Genomic DNA, 11,301 nt, shown 5'->3' on the forward strand with positions numbered 1-11,301 from the left:
CTGTTCATAAATCACAAATTTAAGCGATTTTCGTGACTCAGATGGGTAACTCGTTGCTTAATCGGAGCGTCTATGTCCACCATCCATGTCTTAATTGGCTAGATCGTAAACGGCCTTCCCTATTTGAACAGACTAACAAATCACTGTCCCATCTTTATGGAAGGGTAGTCAGTCGGTTCGCTACCTGAGGACTCTAATTGAACTAATTGAACCAATTTTGTTAGAACTGGCGTTTGCAACATGTACTAGAAACGAAAATTGTGTCTGAAATAAATGTAGTTGCGAAGAAATAATGACTATCATCTCTAAGATACTATTAACCAACAGCATCGGAGATTCAATACTATCAGGTGATGAATTGTGGTGTGCCCTTGACCTTAAAAAGAGGCATCTTCACAATCCACAACTACAATAACCACAAACACAAACACAGAGCACCCCAATAGGTCGCTTAACCAAGGAATGTTAACGAATTACCTGCCTCTCTCTCTCTCTCTCTCTCTCTCTCTCTCTCTCTCAAGCTGCAATCTGAATCTCTTCACATGAGGAACCCAAAACGGAAAAGAACAAGAAAATCCACCCAATGATGATGATGATGAAACTTGTATCTTGCTCTTCAAAATTTGCCATGAACATCTTGTTTTGACTCATTTGTCGTCGAAGTAACAGGTGGTATTTAGGTGGTGGCAGTCTTGTTGGAAGAGCAACAGAGGGAATAGGAAGATAAAGCAAGCAAGCAATGGCGGAGGCAAACCAATCAGAAGACTCGATCGTCTGTTACGCGCCGACTATGATCACGACGAACGGCATATGGCAAGGCGACAACCCCCTGGATTATTCCCTGCCCCTCTTCATCTTGCAATTGACCTTGGTCGTCGTCGTCACACGCATTATGGTGTACATACTCAAACCTTTCCACCAACCGCGAGTTATTTCCGAGATCGTGGTAAGTTGGTCTATGGCACCTTAATGTCACCTTTGGCAGAAAAGGAAAGAAATGCAGTTCAATTTCTGTCCATTAATTTCAATGTGCGACAACTTCATGAACCTGTGTTTTTCTTTCCTTGTATCAATGTGGATATGATTGAATGACCAATTCTGGGTTCTGCTTTTTGTGTGTATCGTATTATCATCATTCAACCGATCAATTGCATTTGCTGGTCATCTTTCCATCAATAAATTCCAGGTTAGTGCGGCAGAAGAATCGCCTAAATCCTGTTTGTTATCAAAACATAGATGAATCAAGCCACTGCATTAATTAAAGAGAGGCAAAATGAAAAATATGGTGCTGCAAAAGTTCCTGTGTGCACATAAATTTCTCCTTCGTCGTGGACTTCAAACTTGTGCTAATAACCACATTTAATTAGATCTGATCTTCTGAAACAGGGAGGGATACTGCTAGGGCCATCAGTCCTCGGCAGGAGCAAGGTGTTCGCGGATACGATCTTCCCACTTAGAAGCGTCATGGTGCTCGAGACGATGGCAAATGTGGGGCTGCTCTACTTCCTCTTTTTGGTCGGAGTTGAGATGGACATTTCAGTGATCAAGCGCACGGGGAGGAAGTCTTTAGCAATCGCCGTCGCGGGCATGATCCTGCCGTTCATATTCGGAGTCGGCTTCTCCTTCCTGTTGGACACAAAGAAAGAAGGCATGTCCCAAGGCACTTATATCCTGTTCCTTGGGGTAGCTCTCTCAGTGACTGCATTTCCAGTACTTGCTCGGATACTTGCCGAGCTCAAACTAATTAATACGGAATTAGGACGGATTGCGATGTCGTCTGCTCTTATTAATGATATGTGCGCTTGGATACTCCTAGCTTTGGCCATCGCATTGGCGGAAAATCAGAGTACTTCCCTTGCATCCCTATGGGTAGTGCTATCGAGCATTGCTTTCATCCTCGTGTGCATTTACGTAGTGCGACCTGCAATTGCATGGATGATTCGGCGGACCCCAGAGGGAGAAACCTACAGTGAGTTCTACATATGCCTGATTCTCACTGGGGTAATGATATCAGGCTTCATTACAGACGCCATAGGAACGCATTCTGTCTTCGGAGCATTCCTCTTTGGACTGATCATTCCAAATGGGCCACTAGGAGTTACTCTGATTGAAAAGCTTGAGGACTTTGTTTCGGGGCTTCTGCTTCCTCTATACTTTGCAATCAGTGGGCTTAGGACAGATGTAGGGAAGATTGCAGGGGCGAGAAGCTGGGGGTTTCTAGGGCTCATCATTCTTCTTTCCGGCGTAGGCAAGATTGTTGGGACTCTCATAGTTTCCATATTTTACCAGATGCCGGTCCGAGAGGGAATTACACTCGGTTTGCTCATGAACACCAAGGGCCTAGTCGAAATGATCATTCTTAATGTTGGCAAGGACCAAAAGGTATGAACATGACTGACATTCCTTGCATAAGATTCAGCTTTGGGGTGCTCTCATCTATTTGCGCAAGCCATTGGACTGTGAAGATGAAATGAAACTTTGAATTTTGCAGGTTTTGGATGACAAATCATTTGCAGCCATGGTGATTGTAGCCGTAGTTGTCACCGCAATCATCACACCCGCCATCACGATAATTTACAGGCCAGCCAGGAGATTCATACCCTACAAGCGTCGAACTATTCAAAGGTCAAAGCCTGATGCGGAGTTTCGAGTGCTTGTATGCGTCCACACACCTCGAAACGTGCCAACAATCATTAACCTCCTGGAGGCTTCCAACCCCACCAAAAAATCTCCGATCTGTGTCTATGTGCTCCACCTAGTTGAGCTCACTGGGCGTGCATCTGCCATGCTCATTGTCCACAATACTCGGAAATCAGGTCGACCGGCCCTGAACCGTACACAGGCTCAGTCTGACCACATCATCAATGCCTTTGAAAACTATGAACAACATGCCGGTTTTGTAACTGTCCAGCCCCTCACAGCCATATCGCCGTACTCCACGATGCACGAGGACATCTGCAACTTGGCAGAGGATAAGCGCGCGGCTTTTATCATCATCCCTTTCCACAAGCAGCAAACGGTCGATGGAGGGATGGAAGCCACCAACCCCGCTTTCAGAATGATCAACCAAAACGTGCTGGCAAACAGCCCATGCTCCGTCGGGATTCTTGTAGACAGAGGCCTAAATGGATCTACCCGCTTGGCAGCGAACCAAGTAGCTCATCATGTTGCAGTCTTGTTCTTTGGGGGACCTGATGATCGTGAGGCATTGGCGTATGGATGGAGGATGTGCGAACATCCTGGAATCAACCTCACTGTGATGAGGTTCGTGCCAGGTGAGGAGGCGATCGACACAGCAGCTGGGTCCACCAACGAATCGGGTGACTCCAGGATATTATCGGTTGTGACAGACACTGACAGGGATAGGCAGCTCGATGAAGAGTATGTAAACGAGTTCAGGATGAGGAATGCTAACGACGAGTCAGTTGTTTACATTGAGAAGCTAGTGAACAATGGGGAGGAGACAGTCGCGGCAATACGGTCGATTGATAGTTCACATGATCTTTTCATAGTGGGGAGAGGGCAAGGAATGATATCGCCGCTCACAGCAGGGCTCACAGACTGGAGCGAGTGCCCCGAACTTGGAGCAATTGGGGATTTGTTAGCATCATCAGATTTTGCAGCGACCGTGTCGGTGCTTGTAGTGCAACAGTATGTCGGTCTAGGACCACAGGGAGAAGGCGTCGGAACACCAGACAGCCCTGGGGATTCAAATGACCTTCGATTTGGCAATATGAATCGGCGGCCATCACCACAACCACGTGGTTATAGCCCTTGAAATTCAGGGTGCAGTATCTTGGGACAGCTCAGGATCCTAAAGGGGACCATAAACCAACATCGAATAGGGAAAGAAAACTCCGGACACAACAGCTTTACCTGTATAAGGACAATATACAGCCAGTGTGACCACTGAGCACGGGAAGAAGGACGGACAAAATTTAGTTTTCGTTCTTGTTTTTTGCGACTAACCGGGCATGTAGTTGTAGATTTTAATGACTGCAATACCGCCATCAAATTGATATGTATACAGGATATTGGTGGTGAAAAAGAGAAAGGACTGTATTTCATCAGGCTTGATGCATTGCAAAGTCAGTGAACAGAATGTATCCGTGTTCTGTTCATTTACTAGATCTAGGTAACTGAAATATGTTGTTTTGGTATCCTTAATTTTTTCCATAATTCCTCTCTAATCTGGTATCAGAATAGAAAGGACATCTTAAGTCTTCCTAGGAACAACTAGTTCATGAAGCATGACTTATTTGAACAAGCTAGTCCGTATCAAAGAACAGAGATATGTCTATTACATTACAGCGATGCTTGGAGCAGCAGATCATATACAGCTAGGGGAAAATATTACTTTGGATCACATATCAAGCATGTGCATGTCCATAATCTTGGACCGATCTTCGTCGTCGTAATGTACTTGTACTGATAGGTTTAATCAATCTGAGGCTCAGTTTGATCGGAAATGGCAGGTCAAATTCAGATAAACCCACTGGAAATGGACGGTCGCGTTCTTTTATTTTATACAACCCGACACGGCTTGAGGATTGTTTGAAGCTTCGAAGGCTCGCATTCTGGCGCTCACAGAAAGCGTTGCAAGAGAGGGAAAAAAAAAAATGAAGCTTGCATGAAAGGATCCATAAGGAAGCGAAGAAGAAAACTTAGGCCTGCAAAGAGAGCACATTCAGTTGTTATGCCAAACGTTCCAGAACAGAAATAACAAGATTATGAATTGTGTATTTTCTTCCGAAAATGCGCAATCAGAGCACATCTTGTCCGAAACCCTTTTGATAATTTGTCAAAAATTGGGAAGAAAAGGTCATACTTTTCTGCAACTTGTTGTGAACTTCATGTGCTGTTGGCGGCTAGTCTTTTGCTTCTTTGACCGGTGGAATGGTGAAGGTGATGTCTTCCAAGAGGTGAATGGATAAGTTAAAATTGTCCAGACTTTGTTTTTGTTTTGTCCAGCTCAATCTTCTAGAATGTCTCAGGAAATTATTTATTTATTTTTTCACAGCTGAGGGTGGATAAAATTAAACCCATAATAAAAAAATTATTCAAAATGAAATAAAAAAAACTAGCAATATTCCATATTAATCTAGATGGTCAGCCTTATCCTGAGGCCTACCCCCACTTTGTCATTTCATGTAAGATTCCTCCTTCTTAGTGACATTTGTGGGTCATTACCTGAATTACCTAAAAATACAAGTTTCCATAAAATATAAGTTTCCATAATATGATAATCATATATTTGAGATTCATAAACAGTTGAAGAAATTATTTGGGTCATTCATTTGACATTTCACTGAACAATGATCTATGTTCTTTCAAACAAATGATGTTGTGACCTTCTTGCTTTTGAAGACCTATGGTAGCCTTAAAAAAGATGTGCCAGGTTTAATAAATATCGACGGGACTTAGTCTTCTCGGTCCGCTCGTTTGGTTAGACCTGAGTAGTTCATCTTATTAATTTATTAATTTTTTGGCTAATTAGCTCATCTTGGAGGATCAAACCAAGCCGCACATGAAGTAAGGTGCTAATTGAATAAGCCAGATTGACCAATCAAAGTATAGATTCGAGCATGAAATGGTAAAGAGAGTTACATGCTTCATGAGTCATGACATGGCTCTTATTACCTATTATACCTACTATATTTTATAACTCAAATTGTCCCACTCTTTGACCAAAGGAAATTATGACGGAGGTGTCACTTATGCCCACATATGATATGAAAACATGATTTTGATTACCGTGCATAAAAACACCAATGGTTGGAGTTTTTTTCACTTTTTGCAATGAAAAGGACTGACCGAAAAAGTTTCAATTATTAGTGACCCCATAAGATGGGCCCGTTTCGATGTAATCAACTTGGGTTTTATTGAAAAGTGCTTTTAACATAGCTTCTAAGCAACAAATTAATTTGCGATTTCTACTACATTGAGTTTTCTCATGATATATTTCATTTCCGCAACAAGCAGAATGCTAAAAGCATTATCTAATTATGTAAATAATAAGACAGTTCTCGAAAAAGGCGTTATATTAAAGCAAGTTGCTAAATTGAAAAGCCAAAATTCTACGGATCTAAACTCGAAGAAATACTACATTAAAAAAAAAAACTCGAAGAAATACTTAGTATAGCTTGGCATGACTCGATTCGACCAAACTAGATTATCAACTAGAGTTGTATTTTTTTTTTTTTGGCAACAAATATGGAGTGGATTCAAAGTCTTGATAGCGAAAATTTTCTCCTGCTTCCGACCAATTTTCGTCGAAATGATGGAGTGTTTTTCTTTGACTCATACTATATTTTGGCTCGGGTTTCTTCTAGCAACAGCAATTGCACGTGAAAAGGGACTTGGGAGGCTTGAAAATTAACTATCTATATATGGTCCAACATATAGTTCGACTAAATTAATTGGGGAAATCATATGTCCGTGGTCATTATCAGAGACCACAAATTAACACGTAGCCATCAGCACGACCAACAAGTTGAAAAAATAAAAATAATTTAATGAAAGTTTGTCCTCAATCCTCTACCATACTTCAAATTAAATCTATCTTTTTCCATTTTAATCAAAAGGGTAATTTGACAATTTTGTATTTTGTGCTATTATATAGTGAATGGCAGGTATTAAAAATAAAATGCCGTACGCAAATTGCCCGGCCAATATTCGCAAAGGTCGACAGCAAAGTTTGATTTTTTATTTTCCTTCTTCCCTGGGCTCAATTGACCAATAAGTTATATCACAAAAAACTTTAATCGATATCATGATTACCTAACTCCAATTGAAGACAACTTAGTGTTCAAAGGTCAAACTTTTGTTCGCCGCTAAACTCTAATTTAGTAAGGTTTTCTGATGGATGTTAGTGGCCTCCTTTCGTCTTTTGTTTTGTCTCTTTGGTATTTCTTGGCGTGCCCTCTCTCTATCGCTTTCAATTTTTCTGAAGTGCATGTACAGGTAAGTACTCTATTGCATGGCATCTTTTTCCTTAAATTGGGACAAAGAAATTGGGAGCCTAAAGAAAGAAAAAAGCAATACAAATCAAACTTGTAATAGAAAACTCACATCTCACTGCTTTTTGTCTTGATTAAAAATTATCAATAGGCTTTTTCTATGAGCATATCAAAAAGAAAAGTCGTATTCTTTTATAAGCAACACAATCGTACTGCTCGAATCATGCTTTAAGAGAAATTTGCAATGGGGACCCTAATTTGTGAAAGTCGAAACATTTAGTAATATAAGGTCGAATGGAGGTTTAAAGTATTCATCTACTCATAAAACTTATAAACCGTAAAAGAGATGAGATAATGAAATTTTGCTAATTCTGGTAAATTTTCCACAGCAAAAAGAATTTTGCTTACTCACCAAAAAGAAGAACAAAAAATCATGTGATATTAAAAAATTACTATACATAAAAATCATATATGAAACTTTTGTTATATATAGTGGAATTTTATTTCATGGATGTTAAGATTAGTAAATTTTTATAAAGCCTACATATTAAATTTGCAATGACCATGTCAACATTTCTAGGTTACTTGTATTAATTACTAATTAAGTACACTTATTCAAATAAATTATTTAAGCATTGTGGATTGAATGAATTATAGAGCTAATAATTAGTGTGTTTACATACTATAACATTTATCTACTCACTTATCGGCATTGCTAATTAATCATAGTCAAGGAGATAAAAGTAAAACTACTAAGAACTGAGTTTGTCGAACGACATTTAAAAATTTCTTTTAATTGAGAAAGTAAAATGGTTTTTAATCTTTTTTAACAAATTTTCACGACTCCTAAAGTTACCAATGAAAAAATCAATTTTGGCGGTCATTGTGCTTCCGGTTCAATCTTTGCATGTGAAAAAGAAACGTGAATTATATTAGCACTCATGGCTACGACTAAGTTACTAACTTTGAAATTCAAAGTAAAAGATCCATGAAAAAACCTCAAAGCGGCCAAATCACCCCATTAATGTTTTCCATCCAATCACTTTAATATATATAGAATTTATTAAATGGTTAATATCATGAAAAACCCCCAAACTAGTACACCTGTGATAAATTTACCTTATGTTAGTTTCCGTTAAATTTTACAGTCAAATTGCTGAATTGGATGACACGCGGTAGTTGATGGGTATATCAGTTTGGGGATTTTACTCTCCGTATGTCATAGGTGTACGGGTTTGTGATTTTTTGTAATATTAATTCAATTTAACGGAAACTAACGTAGGGTAAATTTGTCACAAGTGTACCGGTTTAGGATTTTTTGTGGTCAAAAAATTAGTTTGGCCTATATTTATCATCGATGTATCATTTTTGAGGTTTTGGTGGTTTAAAAATTAGTTTAAGATAAAATTATCATAAATGTATCAGTTTGGGGTTTTTCGTAATATTAATCCGGTGAAGATTAAAAAAGAAGAGAGTAACTTTGAACTGAATGGGTCAAAAAACTTTAGGCATGTAGTGTGGAGGGTAGCTCTCAATTTCTAGAAACTTGAAAGCACATGTGTTGAAAGTTATGCCTCATGTGAAGAGGAGAGGTCATTGTCATCATTCCAAGATCAAGAGTATCTACCATTAGATTACATGTCTTTTCTTCTTCTTCTTTTTCGTTTTTATTTATGAATTTGATTATTTTGGTCTGGCTCCAACTTTACTTGTGGTATATATAAATGGGGCTCCATATTATAAGTGGAGATTGAAAGTCTTCCCTGAAAACATGGGTTGTTTTATAGTCTTGGGGCGCTTCTTTGTTTTATTATGTTGTTCTTTCGTGGGAAGATCAGGGACCCGTCTGTAGATATTTTATTTAATGACGTGATGTTGTAGGCCCTTTGCCATCACCGTGTACCTCAAGCTTAGCTTAATTTTGAGTGGTCCTATGGAAGTAATTTCAAACCTTTCTTCACTTGTATCTCTCCAAGTCCTCATAGAAGTGGTCCCTAATTTTTGCATCATAATTAGTTTTGTCATCGAATCATTCTATCTGTTTTAATCTAGTTACTCACGATCTGACTGTGTTTACCCTTAAAGAAAAAGTGCAAATTAGTACGATAGGTCAAGCCAATTCTAATTTTTTAAGAGTGCGCATGAACTAATCTAGACACTACCTGACCTGCTACGCCAAAAAATAAAAAGAAGTCTCGTATCTCTCATATATAGATGCCCTTGTTCGCCTGGTAACTTTATTCATTTTGGTTCATTCAAATTTCGTTTGACAGAGACTCTCTATGTGTCGACAAAAACATGAAGCTATTTAGATATGCGGTATGCGTTGCACCACAATAAATGCACTAATATCATATCTTATTAACTGGTGACAGGAAAAGATTTCGACTGGTGTAGCTTTTCAAAGCAATAAGTTCCCCCAGCAATTTGGTCAACATACGAAGGACGTCGGAGTGATTTACACTTCTCCCTCTCGCACGCACGCACGGACACACATATCAAACCAACCTACTTGTGTAGAATAAAAAGTTCGACGAAAACGCCCACTCTTGGCTCTGTAGTGGGTCAGTTTGACCAGTTTGATGAATATATTGCAGGCTGAGAGAGTGAGAGAGAGAGAGAGAAAGTTGAGGGGGGACCATCTCCATATATTATTCCATATTTGTAGTGGCAGTCTCTTGCCCTTTTCACCAAGGATAAGACCCATCTTTTGGCCACATCTCCTCTCCCTAGCTCTCTTTTCTAATCTCGTGTCTTGATGCTGGTTTTCTCATCTGATTCCTCCAACTAGGTTCTTAACTTTCCGCCTCCCAGTCTTCGCCTATCTTGCTCTCCATCGCTAGTGCAGAGTTGCAGCTTCACGTCACCAATATCATCATTCGTGTTTCTTGGTTTTGATTGGGGTTGATCTTGATCCTAATGAAGAAGACTGAAATGGGCATACCCCACTTGTTCAGATGCCCGATAAGCCTGGACTTGTTAACAGATCCAGTCACCCTTTGCACTGGCCAGACCTATGACAGACCCAGCATTGAGAAATGGCTGGCGGCCGGCAACCTCACCTGCCCCGTCACAATGCAGAAGCTCCACGACTCGTCCTTCGTCCCCAACCACACGCTCCGCCATCTGATAGATCGGTGGCTAGAGACCCGCCACCAGTTCAATCCCGGTCTCGAGACAGTCGATCCTGATCACTCCCTGGTGGCCACACTGAAGAGTACCCTTGAATCCCAGGAAGTGAGCATGGTCAGTAAGCTCCAAGCTCTAGAGAAAATCAGTGTTCTATGTGAGGAATCGACGTCGAGGTGTAGTTTGTTTCTTCAGCTCGGTTTCATGCCTTTGTTGTTGGAACTGATTCTTGGGAAAGTGGAATCTGAACTCTCTCTTGATCATGTAGAGTTCCTAGAACAAGCACTGGCTTGTACCCTGCAATTGCTGGCAAATGGAGGAGTGAAGTCACTGGACATACTCAAGGAAGACTCTAAACAAGCATCATTGGTGAATTTGTTCAAACAAGGCACAAATAGTATCAAGCTCAGCATTTGCCAACTTGTTGATACAATCTCATCATCTTCAGAAATGGAAGATCTCTGTGCTGTTCTCGGCCAAAACCGAAATTTCCTTGGTCAAATAATTCTCCTCCTTCCCGAAAACTCCAAGGTTTCCGAGGCGGCGGTCAGGGCGATATGGTCGTTATGTTCCCTACAGTCGAATGGGTGGAATCTGGTGAGAGAAGGTGCGGTGGATGGACTGGTCGCCCACATTTCAACTCTGTCCGCTGAAAATGAGAGACGCGAAAGATGCTTCTCACCACTAGCGGTGTCCACGATAGAGCGGCTGCTTCAAGGGAATGGCCCGGCGAAACAGGCATTTCTCAATAACCCAAACGGTGTATCCTCTCTTGTCAGGATGGTCTTTGGAGCATCAAGTCATGAAGGGAGCGAGAGCGCGGTCAATTCGCTTATGATCATATGTCGCGATTCATCATTGGCACGAGAAGAGGCAATCGGTGCAGGAGTTTTGACACAGCTGCTGTTTCTTCTACAAAGCCAGTGTAGTGGTAGGACCAAGACAAAGGCCAGGACGCTGCTGAAAATGCTTGGATCATCTATTTAGTCCTGGGAGAAAAAAAAAATTAAAGCAAAACAAAACATATATACCACAGAAAAAAAAAAGGGGAATCAAAGCATGAGTAGTTGTATACTGGGACTTGATTGGGATGTCTGATTTGATGCCTATATGGATCTTGATTATGATTTGCCATTACCCACTCCCCTTACTGGTATTGTCTATATTTCATGTAACATCATCCCCTATTTAAATATCAATTATGTCTCATCAA

At 40.5% G+C, this 11,301-nt stretch overlaps 2 protein-coding genes across 2 annotated transcripts; both read left to right on the forward strand.

Moving 5' to 3' along the window:
* Window positions 1-343: 343 nt before the first annotated feature.
* Window positions 344-4,179, forward strand: LOC115688802 (cation/H(+) antiporter 15). Its single transcript, XM_030614727.2, has 3 exons — window positions 344-946; window positions 1,387-2,382; window positions 2,492-4,179. The coding sequence occupies exons 1-3, from the start codon at window positions 740-742 to the stop codon at window positions 3,776-3,778; spliced, it is 2,490 nt and encodes an 829-aa protein (XP_030470587.2). The 5' UTR covers window positions 344-739; the 3' UTR covers window positions 3,779-4,179.
* A 5,333-nt stretch (window positions 4,180-9,512) lies between these two features.
* LOC115688757 (U-box domain-containing protein 25-like) lies at window positions 9,513-11,301 on the forward strand. The gene has a single exon (XM_030614668.2). The coding sequence runs from the start codon at window positions 9,879-9,881 to the stop codon at window positions 11,073-11,075; it is 1,197 nt and encodes a 398-aa protein (XP_030470528.1). The 5' UTR covers window positions 9,513-9,878; the 3' UTR covers window positions 11,076-11,301.

The sequence above is a fragment of the Syzygium oleosum genome, unplaced genomic scaffold, assembly GCF_021117445.2.
Source record: "Syzygium oleosum isolate NSW1041296 unplaced genomic scaffold, Sole_v2.1 Sole_v2.06, whole genome shotgun sequence".
Classification (NCBI taxonomy): Eukaryota; Viridiplantae; Streptophyta; class Magnoliopsida; order Myrtales; family Myrtaceae; genus Syzygium; species Syzygium oleosum.

Coding starts and splice junctions, on each gene's coding strand:
- LOC115688802 (XM_030614727.2), top strand. CDS start 740: ATGGCGGAGGCAAACCAATCAGAAGACTCGATCGTCTGTTACGCGCCG. Junction 947..1,386: donor GAGTTATTTCCGAGATCGTG/GTAAGTTGGTCT, acceptor CTTCTGAAACAG/GGAGGGATACTGCTAGGGCC. Junction 2,383..2,491: donor ATGTTGGCAAGGACCAAAAG/GTATGAACATGA, acceptor TGAATTTTGCAG/GTTTTGGATGACAAATCATT.
- LOC115688757 (XM_030614668.2), top strand. CDS start 9,879: ATGAAGAAGACTGAAATGGGCATACCCCACTTGTTCAGATGCCCGATA.